This window comes from Theobroma cacao, chromosome 3 (assembly GCF_053813885.1).
Source record: "Theobroma cacao isolate CCN51 chromosome 3, ASM5381388v1, whole genome shotgun sequence".
Classification (NCBI taxonomy): domain Eukaryota; kingdom Viridiplantae; phylum Streptophyta; class Magnoliopsida; order Malvales; family Malvaceae; genus Theobroma; species Theobroma cacao.
In genome coordinates, this window is record NC_142641.1 from 7,324,967 (window position 1) to 7,351,159 (window position 26,193).

General features: G+C 33.2%; 1 protein-coding gene and 1 long non-coding RNA gene across 2 annotated transcripts in view; both read right to left on the reverse strand.

The window, feature by feature from the left end:
- Positions 1-345: 345 nt before the first annotated feature.
- Positions 346-2,187, reverse strand: LOC148763541 (uncharacterized). Its single transcript, XR_016025107.1, has 3 exons — positions 2,066-2,187; positions 1,328-1,413; positions 346-486 (listed from the first exon to the last, which is right to left on the reverse strand). It is a non-coding gene; the product is annotated as an uncharacterized LOC148763541 (long non-coding RNA).
- Positions 2,188-5,250: 3,063 nt separating this feature from the next.
- The window catches only part of LOC18604364 (ketose-bisphosphate aldolase class-II family protein), a 32,642-nt gene continuing 11,699 nt past the window's right edge, over positions 5,251-26,193 (reverse strand). The window contains exons 18-42 of the mRNA XM_088804434.1: positions 26,109-26,157; positions 25,872-26,009; positions 24,201-24,282; positions 24,020-24,098; positions 23,126-23,172; positions 20,403-20,614; positions 14,810-14,897; positions 14,539-14,658; positions 14,309-14,427; positions 14,073-14,145; positions 13,850-13,969; positions 11,720-11,788; positions 11,445-11,615; positions 11,309-11,356; positions 11,007-11,148; positions 10,655-10,752; positions 9,695-9,839; positions 9,259-9,347; positions 9,068-9,178; positions 7,991-8,065; positions 7,297-7,362; positions 6,936-7,124; positions 6,743-6,853; positions 5,976-6,056; positions 5,251-5,630 (exon numbers count right to left, since the gene is read on the reverse strand). Coding sequence (XP_088660560.1) covers positions 5,451-5,630; positions 5,976-6,056; positions 6,743-6,853; positions 6,936-7,124; positions 7,297-7,362; positions 7,991-8,065; positions 9,068-9,178; positions 9,259-9,347; positions 9,695-9,839; positions 10,655-10,752; positions 11,007-11,148; positions 11,309-11,356; positions 11,445-11,615; positions 11,720-11,788; positions 13,850-13,969; positions 14,073-14,145; positions 14,309-14,427; positions 14,539-14,658; positions 14,810-14,897; positions 20,403-20,614; positions 23,126-23,172; positions 24,020-24,098; positions 24,201-24,282; positions 25,872-26,009; positions 26,109-26,157 — 2,702 coding nt within the window. The 3' untranslated portion in view covers positions 5,251-5,450. The remainder of the gene's footprint in view (positions 5,631-5,975; positions 6,057-6,742; positions 6,854-6,935; positions 7,125-7,296; positions 7,363-7,990; positions 8,066-9,067; positions 9,179-9,258; positions 9,348-9,694; positions 9,840-10,654; positions 10,753-11,006; positions 11,149-11,308; positions 11,357-11,444; positions 11,616-11,719; positions 11,789-13,849; positions 13,970-14,072; positions 14,146-14,308; positions 14,428-14,538; positions 14,659-14,809; positions 14,898-20,402; positions 20,615-23,125; positions 23,173-24,019; positions 24,099-24,200; positions 24,283-25,871; positions 26,010-26,108; positions 26,158-26,193) is intronic.

Sequence of the window (26,193 nt, forward strand, 5' to 3'; positions counted from 1 at the left end):
GTTAAATATCGAGTTTTTAGACAATATATACTATTTTAGATCAAAAACAATCAAAATAAAATTTTCACCACACGGGTATTTTGGTCATTTTTTTCTCAAAAATTTTGAAACTGGCTAAAACGTAATATACAAGTACAAAACACATAATTCATATTCAAAATGAGTTTAAAACTCTAAAATCTTCATTTAAAACGAAATTACGGTTATTTGAATATAATAAGAAAATAAAAGAAATATTAAGGAAAATATTCTATTTTCTTATAAAATAATATTTATAGAGTTATACGTGAATAATTTTTATAGCGTAAAAGCTAAATAAATTTATACATACTGAAATACAGTAAGCCAAAATATTTAATTTAATTTACAATAACAAGAGGGCCCCCGAATAAACAAAAGTAAAGAGGACTGTGAACCTACGGTTTGGAAAATGCAGATCCAATGGTAGTCCTCGATGAGATCAGCTACCTACAGTCTATACTGAACCTGAAATTGGTGAAAATGAGGGTGGTGAGATTATAAAATCCCAATGAGTAAACAAACATTATCATAACTATCTAAAGGAGAGTAAAATGGAGGCAAGTTTAAACAACAAATTTCAACCCATTTCATAATGTTTTCAATTTGTTTCTTAAACCATAAAATATTTGTAATTTACCAAAACAGTTGTTAAGGCTTATGTCTTTTATTAAAACAAGGCTCAAGCCAAAACTAATCCTCGGGGATACCTTGGTCGAGGCATCTAATCGAGTCTGCCAAGGGTGTTAAAATATTCACATGTGAAACACATTTTTTTTTTTTAAAACCAGCCGTTCCTTGGCGTTGACCGAGTTACACATTCATGTGGGGATTCGACGTGAAGTGAGCTCTAATACTACCCCGAGAGTTACCCTCCTCGCCTCTACAACCGGAGTAACTATATAACTAGGTTTACCGTGCCCCTCTAATAGGCAGTCCACGGAAACCCGTCACTGTAGTGACTAACCCACCAATTTTAATAAAATTTCGACAGTATAACGTGGCTTTTATTTATTTATCCAGTCTGCATAGTAAAATCAACTTACATAAATTTCCCAAATGCACTCACAAAATATAGCCACATATACTCATTTCTCATAAGCCATTCCTAGGAAAATATATATTTTTCAAGTCAATTTGTAGCCTCCAATTACTCAATTTCATAATCAATACAGTATATTTTTATTTGTCACATTTATTCCTAAAACATTAAAAATCTCGTTTTAATCTCGTTCTCATTTCATAAAATACATAAAGGGCATTTAAAAATAAACTCTAGATAATTTACAATAATAATAAGTTTACTCACCGTTTGTACAAACTAAAAGCTTTCTAAGCGCCCCGATCACTACTCGTCGGGTACGACATCTTTGCCTTTTCCGGAAGGCTCTCCTCCTAGACACATTACAAAAATTTACACAATTCATCACATTGATGCTAAATCACTATATAATTAACTTAAATCCTATACTAATGCATGGTATGAAATGCAATAGCCTAAAACGGCTTAAACGCGGTATTAACCTATTTTTGGCACTTTGCCCGATAAATTACTAACGCGCTCCATTTTAGCTCTAAATCATCCCATTCTCTCTCCAACATTTTTAACCATTAAATATCAGCCAATAACCTTCTAAAAAAAACAAAATCAGCTCACTCCCTTCCTTGGAAAATTCGGCCAAAAATTGGACATTAACTCGGTTAATTTTCTACTTTGTTTTTCTATCACGTTTAATCGTTTTTCATCATTTCTCTTCATTTTCCTTAGAATAAAATCAATTCATCATCATTGTACAGCATTGAGCATCCAGCCAAGAGTGGGTATTGTGAAAATTTAATGATTTCTTGCCCAATTTAATTTCTAAACACATTTAACTAACTAAAACTATCAATTTAACTAAAAATCAAAACCTAAAAATTTCAATTTCTCTCCCCTAGAATTTCGTCCAGCCCTTGATATCACTTTTTGATCTCTCTCCTCAAGCATGCTAAATGGAAATAAAGGCATAGGAAATGTAGAAATCAAGCTAAAATCGAAAAATCTTACCGTTAGACGCGTAAACGGTCGAAAACCGCGAATTTCCCTTTGAATTTTCTTGTTTCTCTTTGGTTTTTCTTTTTTTCTTCCTTTCCTCTCTATTTCCTCTCTTGTTCTTCCTTATGGCCGACCAGCACTTAAAATTTGGGTTTAAATGGGCTGACTTTTCATTAAAATAATATTATATCATTAAAAAATGCCACATGTCACTTTCCCATTGGCCCATTTTTAAAATTTCATCCATTTGTTTCCAAATTTTCACCATACACTTGTCTCATATATTCATAGCTTAGATAAAATTCTCAGACTCATCCAAAGTCTTGGTGGAGTAATTTTTAAAATTTACACTTTTGCCCCCGTAAAAGTCAAAAATTACATTTTTTCCCCAAAAATTGAAAAATTGCCCATAGACATATTTTTCATCCCTTATACTCATACCATTCTCCAATTTGTCAAATTTGATCTAAATTCTCTCAAAATCTCAAATTTTGTCCGTGGGTGGCAAAATTACGATTTTGCCCCTACACTCCAAAAATCACCAGAATTAAACTTTTTCACTTCCTATCATTAAATTATACTCCAAATAGTTAATCTTGGTCAAAAATTTCACTCCATGATCAAATTATTATCTTAGGTGGTAAAATAACGATTTTACCCTTGAATATCAAAATTTCTAATTTTACCCCAAATGAACCCTCGAACTCCGAACAATCATTTTTAGTCGTTCTTGGACTATAAAATATTAAATTTCATCCTACAATTCCTATTTGAACTAGTTCAAGGTTAAATCAACTCAAGTGTACCATTAGGTACAATACCGAGTTTCGTCTATTCTTAGGTGCTTTTCCTAGCATAATAACATACTACTCAGTACATGTATGTCATGACATGTATTTATAGGGTCGGGTTTTACAGTCTTTGAGGAGGGAAAGCATTATTAGCGTGCCTTTTGTCATTCATGATATGCAGCGGCACGATATAACTATTCCTTGACTTCTTTGGAAAATTTTTATAAATGTAAAAATAGTTTTGAACTATGGAAAATGTCGATATCAGATTCTAAAGGAGTGCCAAAACAGGTAAGATGTCTAATAGAAAATTTTGATTTCATGCTCAAATAGGTGGAAGTGTGCTAGTAGAAGATGCTGTTGAGCAAGAATTGTAGGCTCAAGCAAGACATCAAGGTAAATTAAAAAAATAAATTGCAGAGAGCAAGAAGATAATGACTTCACTTTCCTTTTATTACTTCATATGTCATATTTTCATTTCATAATTTGTAAATCCAAATAAGAAGTGATTTCAAGTTCAAGTTGAGAAGGTTGTTGAGACTCTCATGCTTAGAAAACGCTGAACAACAACATCTTTGAGTAGGGAAAGCATTGTTGGTGTGCTCTCTGTCATCCATACTATGAAACGACAAGGTCTAGGTACTTCTTGACTTCTTTGGAAAAAATTTATAAATGTAAAAATATTTTTGAAATTTGGAAATGTCATATAAGATTTTGAAGGAGTGCCAAGATAGATGTCTAATAAAAAATTTTCATTTCATGCTCAAGTAGGGGAAGTTAACTAGTAGAATATGCTACTGAGTAAGAATTGCAAGCTCAAGCAGGATGTCAAGGTAAATTTTTTAAAAAAAAAGTAGAAAGCACGTAGGTAATGACTTCACTTTCCTTTTTATTACTTCATATTTCATAATTTGTAGATCCAAATGAGAAGCAATTTCAAGGTCCAGTTGAGAAAGTTGTTGAGACTCTCATGCTTAGTGTAAAGAGAGTTCTTGTGATAAGAAAAGAAAGCGTTGCAAACAAGTAAAAGGATACGGCGGAGAGGAAAATCGGAGTAGTTCCTAGAGTACTGAGTGTAGTGGCAAGTGGAAGAGAACAAGAAGAGAATTAGGGAATAGAAGAGAATTAGAGAGATAATTTAGAGAGAGAAGCTCTCTAGAGGAGAATGCGTTAGCTCCGAGGGGGGAGAGCTCTTCTAAATGAATTGTGAGGCTCTATATATAGTGCTAAAAGTGATGGTTACTCAAGAATAAGTTTTAATGCGCCTATTGAATGACATTATTATGAAGAATATTAATGTGAAAAACTGTTACTGTAATTGAGTATAATAAGATTTGTTTTCGAGTAAAAGGTAATAGAAAATAAATACATGTGAAAAGGTGTAAGAGAAAAAGTTGTACGTAAACAAGTATAAAAGAAGAAGTTGTAAGAGAATAGATACAAAAGTACAAGGTAAGAGGGTGAAACACTTGTATTCCAAAAAAAAGTTGAAAGGAAGACCTCTTAACTACCTCCATATCTAAGCCATCAAACCAAACTCTCCGAAATATCCCAAGATGAAAGTAACCTATGAACCTTACCACTTATTTCGTTTTCACTGTATCCATGTGAAGTGATTATTTCGTACAAAGTAACTGTTCTACTCGTATTAGTTGTTCCATATGAAATAGTGCTCTATTTATTCTAGTTGTTCTATGTGAAGTAACGCTTCATTTGTTCTAATTGTTTTACATGAAGTAATACTTTACTTGTTTTAATTGTATAAAATAATTCTTTATAAAATAAGTATTAACTAAAATCAAGTATCTATAGTTAAAAAAACGCCAAACAATGTCTTTTAGTACGGAAAGCTTTACTGTGTGTTATGTAACATCCACACTATGAAATGACAAGTTCTAAGTACCTAATGACTTCTTCAAAAAACTTTTATAAATGTAAAATATTTTTAAGGTACGAAAAATGTCGATATCGAATTCTAAGTACCAAGACAGTTAAGAGAACCGCCAAACAAGAGACTTCTTATTTTGGATGCATTTATATTTATAAAGTCCTACTAGGTCATCAAAAATCCCTAACCATTGAGAACTCTTACAAGAATATTTATCTTTTAAATAAACTTAATACCCAAGTAAACCATTACTTAAGTGCAATTTTCAATGAGATTGTTAGTATATAATTTAATTTAATTTATTTATGGTTAGAAAATTGCATTGAAGGTTAAAAAAATGTCATTAATGTAATGGTTCTTAACAATGATACACGACTTTTAATAATTACAACAGTTAGAATTCTTGGAATAACACCAAATATATAATATTTCACTATTTAACATATAGATACTAACCTAAAAATAAAAAAATATATATAAAAAAACACATCTAGGTCAAAAATATTAGAAAGTTGATCTTGCACAAGAATAACCAACTCTTGCTAATTCAGCTGGATTCTGTCAGGCCAATCTCATTCTCAACCACAATTTTTTTTCACAAATAAAAAGAACCATGATATGTTTGGTACAGAGAAGGACTAATGGTATAAAATGGAAGTAACCTTTTCTATAATTATTTTGCAGGGAACAATGACCACAATCCGAATTGCGAAACCATCTATGCTTTTCCAGCAGAACCAAATAGATGCATCTTCTCTGCAATCACGGCTTTCATGGCTTCTTTCGCAGAAGCCATTACATGTACCAGATCTCCCTTGGGGTTCCTCAGTGAGTCCATGTATGCTTTTCGTACCTCAGTGTTCACATTGAACTTCCTCACACCCCGCTCTATGCACCCCTGTCCAAGGTAATAAACAAGTTTAAAATGATTCGTTAGCATTCATTTTGGCTTTTATATAGTGCAATCTATAGACCTGACAATTTGTGTTTTGTGTCTTAACTATGTCGTGTTTTAAATGGTTAGTTTGTGTTGTGTAAAGGTTTAACATGAGTTTAAACGGTTAACAAGACACAGGAATTTTTGTGTCCTAAACGTGTCGACACAAAACACGTTAAACCCAAACCTGCTTAACAACGTGTTTTCTTGTATCTTGTTAACGTGTCGTGTCCAAAATTATCAGGTCTAGACATAAGCAATACTTAAATTGTCATATTATCAATGACCCCATCCAGAAATACATACCTTCACAAGTTCCTTGGACAAACCAGAGGCTCCATGAAGCACAAGAAAAACTCCTTTCTTTGAACTTAGGGCATATAGATCCTGAACAAAGAGGAAAGTTAGACTCAATACTTCAGCTACTGAGGGTTTATCTAAGGCTGGGTTTATTAAAATATTATTACGCCTAAATACTGGAAACTGAAATCTAGAAATTTAAAAAACAAAAACAATTTGTAATTTAGCTTGTCAGTAACCGTGAATTTTCGGATCTGCTGTCAGCCCTTTCCCTCACCAAAGAAAAGATGACACAAGGAGCTTGGCTTTATGTTTTAAGACGTTAAAGGAAGATTCGCAGAAGTTAACTTAAATAGATAACAATCTATAAGCATCTAACAAAGTGTGATACAAGGCATTGACAAGAGATTGTGTTTCAATCAAACCTCTGTAGTGAATACAAGTAACCAAAAAGAACCATCTTGACTCAAAATTTGACACTGGTGTTCAGAGATTTCTATGTGAGAACCACCATTAAGAGCTCAGTAAATTTATCAGCTGAATTTAGTATAAGTATGCACCATGATCTCTCTAACATACTGGAACTTAGTAGAAATATTTAATATGGCATCTATCATTAACCAGAACTTAGCATTGAACAGGATAAGTAATCCTCAAGTAAATGCAGCCTGCCATGAGGCAGAATTCAACACAACGGCTAAAGATGAGTCAGCAGTCATCTGAACACTAATAAAATAAGCAACAATAGAAAACAATGATTATGTATACTTGACCTCAAGCAAATCAAGTTTGAGATTTGGGCCACTGGCTGGGTATTTTCCATGTACATTCCCAATGCATACTGCCAAGGCATCTATACCAGTCTCATCTATGAATTCTTGGGCCTGAAGTTCGTTAGGAAAAATTATGATATAAGCAATAGAAAATTGATAGTAAAGCACTTTTAATACGATTAAGCACAGTGACCTGATTAACATCAGTCAGCCTAGCTTCATAATCTTCAACAGTCAAATCATCTTCTGTTCCTGACAATCTTCCAAGTTCTGCCTCAACAAGCATATCCTTTGAGTGGGCCAAGTTTGATATGTGCTTTGTGTATGAGATATTATCCTTGAAGGGAAGATGTGAACCATCCGCCATGATTGAATCAAAGCCCTTGCAGTGGAAAAAAAAAATTGCCATTTCTTAAACAAACTAGTACCATGTAAAAACATATGGATTATCAAGAATTACCATTCCACAAACAAATCATATTATGGGTTTAATTCAGGTTTTCAATTCGGTATAATGATTAAATACAACTTTTGGTCAAAATAAGCTTACTCACCAGCTCAAGAGAATCCAACAATTCTTTTTTTGAAGTACCGTGGTCAAAGTGAACAGTGATGGGAACCTGCCATATAAGCACTTGCATTAACTCAAATTCCATTTTTTTCTCTGTTTTGCTAAAGGCAGCTCTTCAATAATTTGTGTTATGTTATTTGCAAGAACTTTCATCTTCCAAGCGATAATTTCTTACTAAGTCATATGTGGTGCTACACCAAACTCCAGAAAACATATTGCATATTAACTTCCACAACTAAAAAGTAACATCTTCACTCTGAGCATTCGGCTCAATTGTAAGTGCATATATCCCTTTGCTCAAAGAGCTGAATTCGAAATATCATCTCAAAATCAAGACATTCTTTCTTTCTCACCAAGACATGAAATTGCCAGATACCAAGATAAAAATGAAAGCGTCAAGTTGTGCTTGTGTGTGTCTGCATATTGGGATTCTATAATAGGGGTTTACCAACTCAGAATTTTAGCATAACAAGCAATTGAAAGAAAACAAAGGTGATATCCAAGTGAATCCAATCTAAATGTTCATTGCTACTATTACCAGGACAAACAAAATATCATTTTACAGACAAATTTGACAACCACACAACATACTACTTTTGAATGTATGATTTGCAATTCATTTTGCAGCTTATTCCATTCTTTTTCCTTTTGGCATTTTTAAATGAAGTGCCACTTACGCTGGCCTGTTCTGCAGCAGATATACAACATGCAACCAAGGTAATCCCTCCTTGCTTAAAGGCACCAGGATGAACCTAGAAAAGAAATGGGGAGATTAGTAATTTTTCTGAAATTGAGTCTAAAGAAAGGAAAAAGTACTTCCCCAATCAAATTTCAGAAACACATTGTATGATTGGTGTTTAGAAGATTTTCCCTTTTAAGAAAAAAGAAGCATGCCCCAATTTCTTACATAAATAAAACAGGCATGCATACATTCTCCCAGTAAAAAAAAAGCTAAAAGAAAAATGAAAAAAAGAAAAAGTTGTAGATGGTGGGCCTAAGTGATCTGAAGGTGAAGGGGCACACTAAGCCTTTGCTTGGAAGGAAGGATGGAAAGGAGGCAGGACAGAAAACATTTTAAGCAAATAGTTATCCTAAAATTAGGAAGTGGTTATAAAACTTGGACCATTAGATTAAAAAGCTTTCCATTCTTCCTCCATTCTGTCATACCTATCAAGAGAGCCTAAGAGTGATCAAAATTTACAAGTAATGTAACAGCTAAATAAAGTTCATTTCCTGCCACCTTGAGTTGTCAAGGTTATTCAATTTTTCTTATTTCCCGTATCCTTTCTATGAATGCAAAACCTAGACTAGATGAAGGTATATGAGGGCCGTGTTGGGCTTGGACGTAGCATATGTGTGTGTTAGGTTCTAGGTAAGGTCCTCCCCTAACCCATAATCAGCTATAATCACCCACTTTGTGTTTCTTAAATTAATTATGCAAATGCCATAGAATACTGCAAACAACTGGGTCCAATTTTACTTGTTGGACATATGCATGCCACTTAGCATCAGGCCTCAGGGGTTACTTGCTGGACATACGTATGCTATTTAGCATCAGGACTCGGGTTACTTGTTGGACATATTTATGCTATTTAGCATCGGGCCTCAGGGGTTACTTGTTTGACAACAAATGGCTGATATCAAGTTTAAAACTCACAGATGTCAAGATGTCAACATATGCTGCAGTAAAAAGTTAATATTGAGCCTTGTTCATGTCAAGATTTTTTTGTAATTTCTAAAAACCAGCTTCTGACCTGTAAAATAGCTGGACTACGTTCTTGCTCTGCAGCTGCTACAACTGCCTCAACTCCTTCCATGTTATAGACATTGAAGGCTCCAACAGCATAGCCACCACTTTCTGCATTCTTTAAGCAGAAAAACATCGTCAGTATCAGAGGAAGAATTAATAATAATAGTTAAAAAAAAATCTACAAATGGTACTTACAAGAAGGATCTCTTTTGTTGATGAAAGTCTGAGAGGGTGAGCCCAAGATCTAACCACTTCTGCCAGTGCTTTGCTGTCACCAACATTACCTAAAAAAGGTAATTTCACTAAAGTTAGGCTCAAATTTTTGCTTTTTTTTTTTTTTTTTTGAAAGTTCAATTATATTAAAGGTCTGAAAGAACCGTAGTTCTTCAGCAAAAAGATTTTGCAAGGCATACCCCTTACAAAAGAACATAGAGGTATGCCATAACAAAATCACACAAGGATCAACCCCTGTACATAAGCCAGCAAAAACCCCTATATAAACCCATTCCCCATACAAACCCAACCCCTATAGACAAAAAGAGAACAAAACTCAGGAAATACAATGTGAACTTTCAAAGTTTTGCTTTTAGTAGGATCTGTTGAAACAGGTGAAACAAAACTAAGAATTTACCAGGGAAAACAATGTATGGAACTCCGGGATGTCTACTTTCAGAACCTAGCTCCCACAAAGGGATTCCAGCTAGGGCTTGTCCTACTACTTTGGCACGCTTTGCTTCCAGAGCTTTTGTAGCAAGGTCTGATGAGGTAATTCCACCCTAAAACAAAAAGGCATAACCATTATATTCCTTCAATAGTTTGTTTCACTCAATTGGTAATAAACAGTATAAAGACATTAATAAATATGAAGAAGATACACTATACAAACTTAAATGCATTTCATTGTCGTGATATGAATGAAAGGGAAACCATAATTAAAATTGTCTAGAGATGATGACAAGTAGCTAAATATCACTTCAAATAAAACCTAAAGTAACAAAAGGCATAGAAAATATGCAGATAGATGAAAAGTAAATGTTAAGAGCTGCCTTGAAGAACTTAAGACAATAGCCACTATCTGATTAATGCCTGCCAATTAAACAACTCTTTGCGGCTTCCAATTTATCTTTGGATGACATGTATGCTGTAAGTTTGTTACATTTGAAATCGAATCAGTTTCAAATAATGTCCCTCTCACATGCAACTCAAAGCTGGCAGGGATCCCATTTTCTTTATGATAAAAGATTCTAGCCAAAAATATTTTCTGCATGGAGAAATAGTATAATCACCAGCACATATTTATTGATTTAGTTGATCTAAAACATCAATATGTCAACATTATTCCAATAAAAATATTAGGGAAACATGGCTTGTTAGCAAATACAAAGATTTAATCATCTTTAATTGCCAAAGAACGAAAGACAGCAGCTGATGATGGCAGCTACTGCAAAAAGTTTGTATAAAAAGAAAAATAAAATTTGATGGATAACTTTTCTATCAGAATGTATTATATGGCTTCCAACAGATTTATAAGACATGCCATAACTGAAAAATATAATCAAGGAATAATTGGTTGTTTGCAAAACTAAAGTACCTTGGCAAGAATGTAACAAGGTCTTGTAGTTATTCGCCTTACTACTTCAACCAGTGCAGAGCTCACTTTGAAGTTGATCTCTAAACTCTCAGAAGCAGCTATCAAAAGTGAGGTAAAACAGTTGCCATTTCAATAAATAGAATTTACCTTTTGTAGAAACAAAATAATTGCAATAATATCTTTATCTTTCAAACAATCAACATTTATTTTTATATACATGCGTGAGGGCTTGTGTAGCTAGTAAGCTAGTAAGAATTTTCCAAGAAAAGAGACAAAGTGAAATAGTTACTTCATTAAGTTTTTATGCAAGTCAAAATTGGATGCATTAACAAAGAACTAAAATGAGACGAACTTTTTCCAGTGATGAGTTCTCTGCTGCTCATTATTAGAGTATCTTTATGAGCTGCAAGAAAAACAGATGCCATTTCTGCTGTTCTATTAATTTCCTCCTCCCTCTCTTCTAATGACTTCATAGCAACTTTATGAACAGAAACCTGTTCACCAAAAAGAAGGAAAACTTAATACCTAGTGCAAACCAATAATTCAGTGGGCCCATTGCAAAATTTTGTGGTCATTTCTCATATTTTGGTGTCAAAAGGGCCATATTTAAGCCTAAAGTACAAAACAAAGAAATATAATATGAATTGTGGTCACCTCAATGCTTTTTAACATATGTCCATACTGTGACTGAAGCTCTTCAACCTGAAGGTTGTGAAAGACAAACAATCAACAGTATATCAACTTAGAGAATAGAATAACAATAAACTTTTAAACTTCACCAACTTTCAACCTGCTTTGTTGTTTTTGGAACATATGAACCCACAACTATTAGTCCACCACTTCTCTCTTTCTTTTTTCCTAGATCCTTAGGGAGGATTCGAGCTTTGGGGATAATTCCAATGCGGGCAGAAACAAAACTGGCCGCAGAACGGCATAAGAAAGACTTCCCCTTTAGTTCTGCCTGTCAATTAGTGTAAGCTTAAGCCAAACCTCTCAAAATTTTTGTCAACATGTTCCAAAAAAATAGTAACTACAATGAAAACCATAAGATTTGCGGTATCTTGCCTGGATCATTCCAGCAGCAAATACAGCCATGTCTCTTTCACTAACTGCATTTACTATGCATGTTGACCCCTGCTCCAGAAATAAATAACAATATGGTGAATCCTTTGTATCTAATCATGAAGTTCTCTATGGAAATCCAGCCAGAGGTATCATTATGAATGAAGCTTTACAAAAAGGTCTAAGATGCATTAAAGATGATCCCAGCAATATAAATTTTTGAAGGTTATTCTAGTTATAAACACAGTTTCATTGTTGCATAATTGGATACCAGAAAACACTACCAGGCTTATCATTGACATTTCAAAAGGACAAGTATTTGATAAGCAGTAAGTGGTAATTCCTATATTTGAATAATAAATGTGGTAAGATCAATTAATTAGACAAAAAATCTAATGATTTGTTTAAATCAACCCAAAAATACTCAACAAGATGTGGAATTGAGGGAAACTCGAACATCCTTCAGGAGCACTCAAACATTCTTTACTGTTTACCCTTTGGATATTGATATTACATTTCCTGTCCCTCTTCAGGTATCATTTCAACTTCTTTACTTTTCCTTAAAAGAAAAAATTAAAAAGACAAAAAGAGAGATCAATCTTTTCTTTTTCTTTTAGTTTTTTCTATTCATAATTTCCTTTAAGCACAAACTTCCTCGTATGGAAAAAATTGAGGAAAGATCAAGCATTCAGACCATTAAATACTAATAGAACAAATAATGATTAGTTGGTGACTGGTATCTAATATTACTTTAATAATAGTAAGCATCTTTTTATTTTTTCTCATAAGGAAGGCATTGCAGCTTCATGGATAATTATTTCCTTTATAACTTGTTAACACTAGTTAAGTCAAATAAATTAACACTGCATTCTATTTAAAGAATAATGAAATGAATCTGAGAAGCACAAACATGTAAATTTGAAATCAATATCCATTTGAAACAATTTTGAAAAACATATTTTGGCATAGCAAATCTTCCATTCACAAAAGAACAAAGCACAAACAGATAGCTTTTTACCAACAACAACAACAAACCAAGCTTTTCATCTAAGCGTATATATGTAGTTACGTGGTTTTGGTTATCATTATTATTATCTTATATTCATTATGGGACCTCATGGCCAAATCTCTAGTAACTTGATTGGAGTGACCTCAAAGTTTGTGGTAACATCCCTGAATTAATCCCAAATACCTAGGATGTTATAAAGAGTTTTAAGACAGTAAGCTTGCTGATTAAAGGAGTTCCCTCTAAACTAATTCTTTGAATACTTGAGTACCTCTAAAGTGTTATAGTTGATGCTTGGCACTAAGTCCATCAATGAAATACTAAATCCCACCTCCCACATCACTTTAGCAAACCCTCTATTACCTCGTGATGGCCAGACACCATTCAATTAGATGCATTGATTGTCCCTTTCTCTCTCTCCATTGCAACCCAGGGCTTTTCTTTCTCTATCCTCCTGAGCAACTGCTACTAATACCAATCAGGGCATCCTATAAGCTAGCCTGCCTCCTCACAGAGCAACCAAGCAATTGACCCCTCACACCTCTAACTTCTAAGTAGACTACTATTACTACCAACTCATTACCTGGGGAGCATGTAATGCAACCAAGGAGCCACTTAGGTACACCTTTACCTCGCACATCATTTTTTACTGCCTGCCATGGTACTTAGGCATGCTAAGGATCGCCTAGTCCTCTTTCCTCCTTTACTTGTTAGTACAACATTACCCCACCCCTCAACAGTCTAGCATAAATGATGAGAACCAGCTGAACTATTGTCCAAGTTGTGCAGAATTGGAGGCAGTTAACAACAATGTTGACTTATCAACAATGTACAGTATTAGCATGACATATTTTAGTGTTTGCACAAGATTCAAGTAGGCGAAAGTCACAGGTCATTATGTGTATGACCATCAATAAAGTTAAACCATTAAGTAGTCACATCTAACTTGAAAAAGGCCAAAAGAGGTAAATAATTCAACCATAGGGTTGCACTGACGCAGAAGTCCATGCACACAGGAGGGGATGCAAGAATACAAACAAATGCCCCTAAATGAGGACTTGCATGCACACGCACATTAAGAGTAGCACAAATGCAGACGGATAAACATACAGCCACACAGAAATTACCTTCTCCAAACTGCAAAGATGCTCACAAACTGCATCTGGTCCACCTTGTCTTAAAAGTTGGATAGAAATGGATGCAACACTGCTGGCTGGAATGCGTCCTGCTGTTTTCTCCTCCACCCACTAATACATTTAGGTGAAGCAACTAGCAAATTCAGAACAGATATCTTCTGGGCAAAAATATAAACTGACATGTAATTCAGGTAGATAACAGGAAAACCCAGACCTCTCGAAGGTTTGAAGATTTATAGCCGAAGGCTGCATCTTTAGCAAACTCTGTGTCTCCTGCAGGAACAAGCCTACAGCCAATATGATCCAATGAGTTCTAAAATATCACAGAATACAATGTTTTTTTTTGGTAATTCCTTTCTTTTTATTCTGGTCTCTCTTGTTTGTGGAGGGGAGGGGAGCAGATAAGAGAAACCAAATTTTATTCAGATATAATCAAGAGAAAGCTGATACCAATCAGAATCTGCAACATAGTGTATATCTTCAATAGTATAACGGCCTCCTTGGAGAAAGAAGGGGCAAAGGATCCATGCATCCACCTGACCTATTACCGAAACAGCTGCATCTGGTTCCTGCATTACATGGCTAGACATGTTGGAAAGCTTGTACCTTTATGTGGCTAGACATGTTAGCGCAACAATCTAATAGTACTTGTGATATATTCTGAGACCAATTGTACTTGCCTCTGGAAAATGTCCACGTAATGTCGAATCACCTCTCAAAACCACAGTGTAATCAATATTACCAACTGATTTAGCTGCAGTAAGAAGACTGCTGCATATATCTTTGATTAATGCAGTTGCCTGCAAAATGTTAAATCTTTATTCAGACAATAAAACAAGTTCGGAGAAATTTGATTTGGTTGATAATAAATTTTCAATAAAAATCTTTCTATGGCAATGAGAAATGAGATGTAGGGATTGAATAACTTGACATTTGAAGAAAACTCTTTACCTTCTCAGAGCTTAGTGATCTGGAGTTAGTCAAAATGAAGAAGCATATAGGCTTTTTTCTGAGCTGTTCAACAAGCGATTCAACACTCCTGCAAATGATAATACATAACCAGAAAAAGTAAGGATAGAAGCCAAGACTGTTCTATGATACAGCCCACAGGATATATAACTACACAATGTAGTTAAAACCTAGAAATTTTACAATTACATAGCATGAAGAAAGTGATAAGCTTGATTTTAGGGCATATATCATACATGCTGGAATGTGGCATCTGTACATGTTTTTAGACCTTCAATTTAACTAAGAAACTATGAAGCACGGAGATGGACACAGGATATGGGTAAGATAAAATTAAGAAACGATGACATGAAAATTTTTGAAAATGAGGATATAGACACAATAGGATACGGCGATAATAATATATATACATATATATGTATATATGTATACATAAAAATAAAACTCTATTACTCCATTGGCTGTTTTTAATCCTTCTGTTGTTTTGTCATAGTATTTTGTTGGTATAATTCCTTCTTGGATGCAGTTTTGATCTGCACCAGTGTCAAATAGTGCTATTGTTTCTAATTGGAATTCCTTATTAATTAAGAGTTTTATTTTTATTATCTTTGGATGGATTGGTTTGTCTGAATTTTTGTGTTCTTAACAAAAAGCTTTTTTAGAGATTTGTTTTTCATCAAAATTTTTTACATATGGTAGTTCTACTTCATGTTTTTTCCTGCTCCAAAAAGCATTGGGATATCAGAGCATATTGTTTTTTCTATTTCATTCTTAATTTGTTCAATTTTTTGTTTAATGTTGTGAGTGGTAATTGCTGTTCTAACTTTTCAAAAGAGACTTCTTCTTTTAAGTAGGTGATTTGGTTTTGTTTATGATTGATTAAAGAATTAATTTGCTTTGTATGAATTGATAGAGATTTTAACAAATTAATGTTTCTGACTCTTGGTTTTTCTACAAAAGGGAAAGTTATTCTGGTTTTTAATATTTTGGTAATGATGGCTTGGTGAATAACCTTGTACGGCTTTAATAATGATATAAAAGGAGTTCCTAAATTAATATCTTGAGTTATATTTTTGACCATTTAAAAAGGTGTTTTGAACTTGATTCCTTGGTTACATATTTCTGCATTGGATATTTTATATGTAATTTTGAGTTTTTCATCATTGGCTGTTTTTAATCCTTCTATTGTTTTGTCATAGTATTTTGTTGGTATAATTCTTTCTCGGATGCAGTTTTGATCTGCACTAGTGTCAACTAGTGCTATTGTTTCTAATTGAAATTCCTCATTAATTAAGAGTTTTATTTTTATTAAGTATCTTTGGGTGGACACTTCAATAAGAATCATCATATATTCTTGTGTTTTTTGATCTTCTGTTTCTGATTCGAAAGAGCATTGGTTTGTCTGAATTTTTGTGTTCTTAACAAATTCGATTTGTCGTTTAATTTGTTGTTGCTCTTTTTTGAGTTCAGAGATTTCTGCTTTTATGGTGTTTATTTCTAAATTTAATTCTTCTTTTGTTATTTTTCTTGGTTTTGTTTTTTCATATTTTTCAAAGATGATGCTTTTAATGTTATATATAGGTTCATGATTTAGCAGGTTAGTTTTGTCAGATTTTTCTTTTATTGAGTCTTTTAGTTTTTGTAAATATTCTCTCTTTAGTGTTGAGTCTTGTATCTGATCAATGATTTCAATCATGAATTCCTAGTCTTTTGTTAAGACTTGTATTAGATTTTCAATTTTTGTTGAGGATTGAGAAGTAGTTTGTATTTCATCTATTTGCCAGTTTTCTATATGTTCTTCTATTGTATCATCATCAGTTGTAGATTCTAAAAGAATCTCATTAATTTTCTGTTCAATTTCTTCCCCAAGTTGGAGTTGATTAATTTTCTTTTTAATTTTACAATATTTAGAAATATGACTAGTTTTTCCACATCTAAAACATTTTATCGTTTTATCAATATTACTGGGTTTCTTTGGTTTCTGTTTTTGTTTTCTGTATTTCTTATATTTTGGTTTCTGATAATATTCTTGAAAATTTTTCTTTTTTTTTTCTTAATTTTGTTGGCTTTTCAAAACAGCAGGGTTTTGAAGTAAATTGTTGTTCTTTAATATCAAATTGTTGGCAGAATGATCCTAGTTCTTTGGCACATTGCTTTCTCTCTTTCTTCAATTGTTTCTGGAGTTTTAAATCTTGGCAAATTTTTAGTCCTTTTTGAGCGAAACTTATGAGTTCACTATATGTAAGATTTTCATAAGGTATTATGCCTTTATAATTTTCTCTTATTTGATTTCTAACTTTTATTCCTAACAATGTGGGAAGTCCAGCTAATAATTTTTCTTTCCAGAATGGTTGATTGTTGTCTGATCTTTGCATTACTCTTGTCATGAACATATCTTTGTACCATTTTAAGTCTGTCAACTTTTTGCATTTTAAATTTGACAATAATTCTGAATTTCTATCTCTAAGGTGAGAAGGATCCCCTATAAAATGTTTAGATATTGAGAAAATGAGGGTTGCAATAGCAGCTTGTATTTCTCTTCCTTGATTGTCTAAGATACTATTGCCTTAATTATCTTTTTTAGTGGCTTTTAATATTTCTTCTTGTTGATTTGTTGTAAGATAGTTATTCCACCATCCCTTTAGCTGTCCAGTAAAGCCGGCAACTAAAAGATTTGCTATGGCATGATCTGTAATTTGACCAGTTTGGTTTTGAGTTTTGTATACATTTAAAACCATTGTCATTTGTTGAAGTGTACTGAGGATGTTATATTCAGACATTCCATCTATATTCCATTCATAAATTGTATTAGCATTGTATTTATTTTGGAATGTTGATTTTTCTTCAATGTTTATGTCTGGTGCAGTAATCTTGGGGTAATAAAGTCTTTGAGGTTCTTTCCAAACAATTTTATTAATTTGTTGGTCTTCTGAATCATCTGAGTAGCTTTGGGAATCTGTTTGATTATTTACTACATTGATTGTGTGAGTTTGTTGTGTTGGTGTTTTTGGGATTACTATTCATGAATTTTGGCTTTCTAAAGCATCAATGTGGGCTTGTATTTCTTTTAAAACTGATTCTGTTGCTCCTGATGGTATCTTTTTGGAACTTCAAAAGGTGTAAATACAGGTTTTGAAGGTTTTGTTTCTTTTGTTTTTGTTGGTAAATTTTGAGTGATTTTGGGTTGGTTTTCTACTATAGTTTCTATGTTTTATAACTGTTTTGATATAGTATGTAGAGTTAGATTTGTATAATTATTTTGTTCAACTATCATCTTTATGTCCTTTGAGGAAGCAGTTTCTCCTATGTCAGAAGATCGCATCCTTAATGGAATTGCTCTGATTCCTACATTTTTGTGTGTATATTGAACTTCTGTTAGAGGGGCATGTTGTGATTCGATTTCTCCTCTATTTTTTTGCCATTTAGTAATATTTTTTACAGTATTTATTAATTGGGGTTCATAATGGTTTTCAAACCATTCAAAGAACTGTATTAAGATTTTATGCTTATTCATGAAATTATAATATTCTTTTAGGATTTCATCTTTTTGTTGATCATAGTTTTTTAAATAATTTTCTCTTTTTTGCTTGTTTTACTTTGAATAAAAATGCTTTCTATACCGTTCTTTGTTAATTTCAAATTCTTTTTCTAACACATATATTTCTGAATTTGGTTCATCATTTGTACTTAGATTTGGATTATTGGTCATTGAGAAGTATGTTGGTGACATATTGGGAGAGTTTGTTCGACTATTTTGCTATCTAGCATACACAGGTTGTGGTACGTTTGAAGAATTGTCTACTCCTTGTAAATTTGTCCTAACAGTAGAAGGTATTGAGGATCCAAAGCCTCTAGCGGTTCTAAAGTCTATTTTTCTCCTAAAATATTTATGCTTCTTGTGGAGGCTACTGTTTGTTCTGTATCAAAAGATTGTCTAGGGGGTACTCTTGGAGGTCTATTGAAGACAAGTTCTACTGAACCATCCCTCTATTCTACTACATGGTTTATTTCTGTATTTTGAATGATAACCGGATTAGTAGCTCCCTCTATTTTCCATCTATTTGGAAGTTGTACTTCATGCCATTGAATGGTCCTGGGTATTACTGTATGAGATCTGGTCATATCTGTTTGTATTAAGAGAGTTTCTCCTTTTGGGCTGTGAATTAAAGCCTTAGTATTAATTACAGAATACATTACTTTGTAATATAACCTATATACTACAGTTAATGGTTTAGATCCTGACATCATTTTGTAATTATGGGTTTGAATTTGGAGCGTTAATGAATTTAGAACATTTCTGTCTTTTAATGAGACCATGAAATTTGGAAAATAATTAAAATGTATCAATCCTCTACAGAGGCTTGTTTCTATTATTCCTAACAAAGAATCATTAAAATGAAGATGTCTTTTGTCTCTAAGGACTGTGAGAATAGAGAAGTATCTAATCTTTTTTTAGTAAGAGGTTTAGCTTCTACTTGTACTAGTCCAAAATGGATGTAATTATATTTTTGATTCCTAAGTTTTTGAATTATATCTTGATCCAAAAGTTGGATATTTTCATATTGATTTTGAATTGGTATTCATTTTTCTTTTGTTTTAATTAAATATACACAACAGGAATTTAAATGCAAAGCATGAAATGTTGAAGATTTGTAGATTTGATTTTTAGGGACTCTTGGAATTTTCCAATTATCTATTTCTTATATAATATTTTTATAATGAATATTTTCCTCGTTGAAACTCTTGAGTTTGGTTAGAGTTTGAACTGGAACAAGAAGTAGTTCTTAATAAAAGAAGCATGTTGTATTTCCAATTTATTTTCTTACATAAGGGGGTTTCTACTGTTTTGATGGTGCTTTATGTTTTTTGCCTACAGGGGAAAATTATGTATAACACGCCTAGCCCACGGCTCAACAGACTAATTTCCCAAGGACTCAACAGAAAGCAATATAGTACCATCCAACAATTAAAACCAGAGCTTAGAAAATAAAGTTGAAATAACAAAATGCTTGAATTTTAAAGAAAATACCATTTGTTCCGCTGTGGCTCTGATACCAAGACCATCGAGGAGTTAAATATATATGTAAATTTATTACTAAATGACAAACAAATAGAGGAGAAATGTGTATTGGGGTTCAATTAATAAATATATATACATATATGTATATATATGTATATATGTGTATATATTGAATATTTATGTGTGTATCTTTTAATTAATATTAACCAAGTAAACACTAAAAACTCATTTAAAATAAATAAAATCAATTAAAAGATTTTTTATCATACTACTACAGTAAGATAATTTAAATACCTTGCAAATATATTTGTAAATTGGCTGCATAACCTTCAATTTTGGGATATAATTATGTTAAGACCAAAAGCTATGGGCCAATAAGCATAAAAATCAATTAGACCTAGATTATATCCCACATGTCCAACTGTGTTGAACATATATCACAGCATGTTGGAGGCATGTTTATGTCTGACATGGACACAACACTGGTAAGCTGGGGGTTGAGCATATCCATGCTTCATAGCTAAGCAGTTAGACAATTAAAAATGAATGACTTACCATTCAGTTAATACCTCAACATCATGAACAGTTTGTGTTCCAGTCGGATCATCATCAAGAACAACCAGTGTTTTTGAATTTTTCTGATTTAGCCTGTGTATATCATTGATGGGATCCACTGGCCACTCAGGTGGAATACTTTGCAAGACAACTTCTTTCTTAAGAGCTGGAAGTTTTCCTTCAACTTTAACACCTGTGAGGGTTTCATAGACCTACAGAATCCAGAAAACTGGTTACATCTACAACTTGCTAATCACAATAACTAACTAATAGTTGTTGGCATGATAACTTTAAACACCATATTTTATATTTAGTTAAGACAAAGTTGCAAAAAAACCTAGTTTTAGTATTCAAAATGCGGAAACAGTCTGTACAGATAAATTTACAAAAGGTAAACAAAACTGAAATTAAATTACAAAGAGATGGCATCTGAAGATCAACGAAATCTAATTTAGTGTTAAATCCAACAATCAGTTATATCAGACTCACATAAACTTGATGTAACATTGTATCAGATTTGCATAACAGGATGTAATGTTCAATGATAATCAAACTGTATCATCTATACTTTTCATAGTCAATACCTCCCCAAAAATTAACAAAGAGACAATCATAATCAGCCTTCTTTGAAGATTTGCTGAGGTGGCATTTGGTGCCTTCCCGTAACTTGAATCCATAAGAATGTCATTGTTGGGGAGGTGATTGTTGGGAATTAAATTACTGAGAAGATAACATTACTAAATTTTAAGGAATAGGAAAGTGTTAATTAAAATCAATGTCACATTGACATGTTTGGTTGATTAGATACTTTACTCAGAGAGTACTTTGAAATTTCAAATTACCCTATCAATCGAAATGAGAATAACTAGACATCTTAACTTTTTAAGCATCCTCTTAGGAAAATATACTTTGTGATCAAATTTGTTAATGATGAAAATTATATAAAGTTTAAAGATAATCTAGATAAAAAAAGTTTCATGTTAAATAAAAATCTTATTAAAATTTTTTCTTGAATTATTTTTGTTTTCAACAATATGAACATTACAAATTTTATGCACTAAAAGGTAGTAGTTTTCATATTTTTTACATAATTTAACTATTTTATAAAATTTCATATTTTTTATATAATTTTTCTATGTTGTGATCAAATTTGTTAATGATGGAAATTATATAAAGTTTAAAAATAATCTAGATAAAGAAAAGTTTCACATTAAATAAAAATATTATTAAATTTTTTTCTTGAATTATTTTTGTTTTCAACAATATAAACATTACAAAATTCATGCACTGAAAGGTAGTAGTTTTCATTATTTAGCTATTTTTTAAAATTTCAAAAATATAAATTAATTGGAGAGAGAAAAACTAATGACAAGAAAAAAAGGAAATTAAACTCTTAAAAAATATCTATATTCTACTACCAATAATCTGGGTAAATACCAGATTCAACCACCAATAATCTGGGCAAAAAAGAAAAAAAGTGCCACCACCAACACCAGCAATTCAATGCCAACCAAGCACACCTCTTGCAATCTCTAATACTAGAAGCTACACAAAGCCATATTGGATTTCAATATGAACCATTGAAACCCATATCAAAGGCAAGCAAAAATTTCAAAATTTTACATAGGGAATGAAGATTTACTTGCTTCTGGTGTAAATTTTTGACATAGGTGCATATTCTAACAGCAAAGAGGGTGCAAATGGTGGGTACATGGTTGGGCAAGGAGAGATAGAGATGACGAAATTTGGTGGCTGCTAGGTTAAAGAGAGGAGAAAGAGATGAAGAAAAGTGGTGGGGTATGATTCTGGTTGCAGGTGAAGAGAGAATGAGTTGAATAAAAATGGTGGATTCTAGGTTGAAGAGAGGAAGAAGCCCAAGGGGCCATTTTGTCCGAAAAAAGAGCCTGCACTTTCCCTCAACATGGGAAAGTAACTTTGCCACCTCTCCCCAAGGGAATCACATTCCCTTCATTGGTGGGAAGGAGATGACCACAGTAATGTTATTTTCCTAGGAAAGTACCATATAGAATACAGCAATCTTCTTCCCTTTTATGAAATTCCCAGGAAAGTGCCTTGCTTTCTGCATACTAATAGCAAACTGATTGTCAAGTTTTCAGTTTCTTAGTCAGACTTTCACTACCAAGAAAAAATTGTTAAATCATTTTATTGCTAACCATTACTTTACTACTGATAATAGTTCTTAAAGAAAAACTTAAAACATCAAATGTATATTCTGAGAACTGGGGTCAGATGTTCAAACTTCTAAAACAGCTAAGCACACTAACTTCTAATGCACCATGAAACAGTTTTGTTTTTTTCTTTTCTTTTCTTTTGGTTAAAAGACATTTCAGCTAGAAAAAGTTTTCTCATGCACCATGTGGATAAATTAAGAGCGCTGCCATCATTTTTCCAATAAAATATCACATTTCATCCTATTTTCATTAAAATAGAACATGTTAATGACACATCACCAAGCTTAAAGGCAATAGGCAAAGGGGTTAGAAAATTTACTTGATAGATCAAATGATCCAAGTTCGAAGTAAGAGCACTAATTAATTGAAATTAAATTAGAGGGAGTAACATGGACATTTTGAGCACATAGAGAGAAAGAATTGAACCATTAAACTATTCGTTAGATCTTAACCCTATCTTGAAATATAATTAAATTTTGAACAGTCATTTCTATTGATTGGGAATAAAGGAATGATACTAGACATGCATACCTTGACCACACCAGCATCATCTTGCCGACCCCAACCAGCAGCAGATCCTTCTCAATAATAACATTATAAGTGTTAAATGCATGGAAGACAACTCAGAAAATAGAATTAAAATGCAAAAACAGCGCATGAATGGATAAACATGCAAAGCTTTTGCTGCTTATATGAAATTGCATCATAAATAAATAACTGTAAGGTAATATATATAAGAAAATCCTACCTAAAACAGTCAAAAGCCGTAAGGTAATTTCACTGCAGACAGAGATGGGGGTGCTAGGTAGACCATGTGTCCATGGCTTTTCGAAAATTTTAACTTTGTCTGTATAAAAGTTTTCGAATTTCATACTTATCTTTACTTCCCTTGACTTTGAAATTTTTGTGCTTAATCTGTTAACACTATAAAATTCTTTATTTAATCCTTGAATATTTTTCTAAATTTTCACTCAATGCATAATATATTTTATAGAACTCTGAATTCAAAATTAAGATCCTTAGATAACAAAACTTTTAGCTGCAACAACTTTAACTTAAGATGCCCAGTTCAAGTGACAAGACAAGTCCTGGTCAAATTACACTAATGGTGGGAAAAAGAAAAAGAACATGAAGAGTAAGACCAATGCAGAATGGAACTCCCTGTCTCTTCATGGATGCTTGAGTCCTTTCTTTTCATTTCTTTCAGATACTACAAAGTTGAAGGGGTCTAGAAGCATTTAAGAAATGTAGAGAGGCTCCTGGCCTTTTATACTTCTACAGGTAAACTGAGGAGAACTTCAAACAGACAGGCAACCAAGAAGCTAGTAGAATTTATGCAACAAGTCTCCTCAGGTCAGAAAATGTAATACAGAGAAAGATAAAAAGCCATAATTGCTATAGAGAATAAGAGAGATTATGCTTAACCTGCCAGAAAGAGTTGGTGTGCCATAGTTGAAATATGGAGCGGAACTTTGCGCGTTGAGCATTCACGAGCAACAATACCCTGTAGGAAATTACACTTAGTCTTACAGTTAAGTAACAAACTATGGCTACTGCTATAATTTGTTTCCATTGAAAAGACAGCACAAGCAACTGATTATCTGACCAGATCCTTCACAAAGATATCAAGAGCAGAGTACGGGGTATAGTCGTTGTCCAACATATGCGGAACACGATTTTCAAACATCCTGAAATACAATCAAAACACAATCAGAACTCATTTAAAAATTTTTTAAAAAAATCCTAACAACTGGGACCAGTTTTCTTCAATAAAAGTAATGCAAGGGTTCCTCTGAAGACAAGGGTTTTCACAGTGATACAATTTCCAATTCTGGCAACAAGATATCGAGTTTTCCATAGATTATGTTGTACTAAAACATAAAATTTGGGGATCCATCATGGCCTGAATCTTGCAACTTGAAAGATCTAGACACAAGGACACAGCTATAGAAGTGTGGGTTCATGACTTTTTCATTTACTAAATATCTGTCTAACTACAATTGACGGTTCTTCTTGTAGAAGAGCTAAAGATACACTAAACAGTTGTGATAATGTAAAGGATTGTAAGCTACTTGACAAGAATAAATGGGCACCTGCATTTCCATACTTCCAGAGGGGACAAAAGGAAAAAGCCAAATTCTATTGCAGCAAACATAAGAGTGCCAGAGATAGATGCAACTTTTTCTGTCCTCAGATGAGTGGCAATTAGTATTCAGAGCCAAATTTTGTGTAATTGAATATATCTTTTGAAAAGAAACCAATGCACATTAGAAATTTCTGAAAGCAAAGCATGAACATCCAGCAGAGTTAGATTTTAGCATAAGAGTAGCATGAACCTGAAAAGTCAACAATACTTCCCTAAACCACGTTGGTTATGCCTCATCAAATGCCAACAACCCTCCAAGGGGTTAGGTCCCCAAAACCTATCAGTGATGCTTGAAGTTATTTTCAGCTATAGCCCACATTCAACAATAAGTGGCCATAACACTTATTCGATCATAACAGAATCATTAAAGTGCATTTGAGAAAAGGCGGTGATAGTGTCAATAGAGGACAAAATGAGGGAAGCACATGCAAGGCAATCTGGACATGTGAGAAGGGCTCCACATGCTCCGCTAGAAGATATAATTCAATGGGCAATGCTCATTTCAAAAGTGGGAAAAGAAGACACTGGAAGAAACTCTCAAAAAGGACCTTTTCCTTGATGATCTTACTCAAGAAATGGTCCTAACTAGAGCACAAGAATATATCTGACTCATGTAGCTGAACCAACACACAGGGAGAGACTTGTCTGCTGTTGCTGTTGTAATAGTAGTAGAATTGGGAAATTGGTTTCCTCTTCTTCAAGGCTATGTAGTCTGTAATCATGGCATTTCAATTGAAAGTTGTGACCTTATTACGAAGTTTAGAGTTCCATGTAATATATTAATAACCTTGATATCTATTTGGATGACTGTTTCACCAAAGTAAAATGGAAAGAAAGTGGGCTAAGGACTCTGCAGCATGTATTGATTTGCTAATCCTTCTAGGCCAACTGCAGGCTTGTAATAGTTAGATGTTCCTCTTTCTTTATAGGATTAGACTTCTATAAAAGAAGACCAAATGATTTAGGCAACATCTAAGTTTTACTGTTATTATGAACTCACATAGCAGTATGTTAAGAAGAAACAAAACTTAGGCAGTTAGAAGTCAGGTTTCGAGCAAGATAACAAAAATTTAAACATATAGAAAGCAATTAAAAAGAAAAAGACTTTCTCTGCAGTGTACATGAACCTACCAGGATGTTGCCCCACTATTGGTGATGATATCAAACAACACTCTAGTGTTAAGACCTAATCGAGCCCCAAAAGCCATTGCCTCAGCTGATGCTGCTATATGAACTCCAGCGAGCAACTGATTAACCATCTTTACACCGCTAGATAATGAAAATAGGAAAATAATAAAAAAGCTGCTTCCTTGACAGATAAAAGGCACTAGATGCTTTATGCCAAGACAAATAATTGCTTAGAAGTACCTTCCTGCCCCACAACCCCCTTTAATAACATAGAGCTTCTCACTTAATGCTGTTCGTTGTCAACAGCCAAGAATCAGTTGAAACA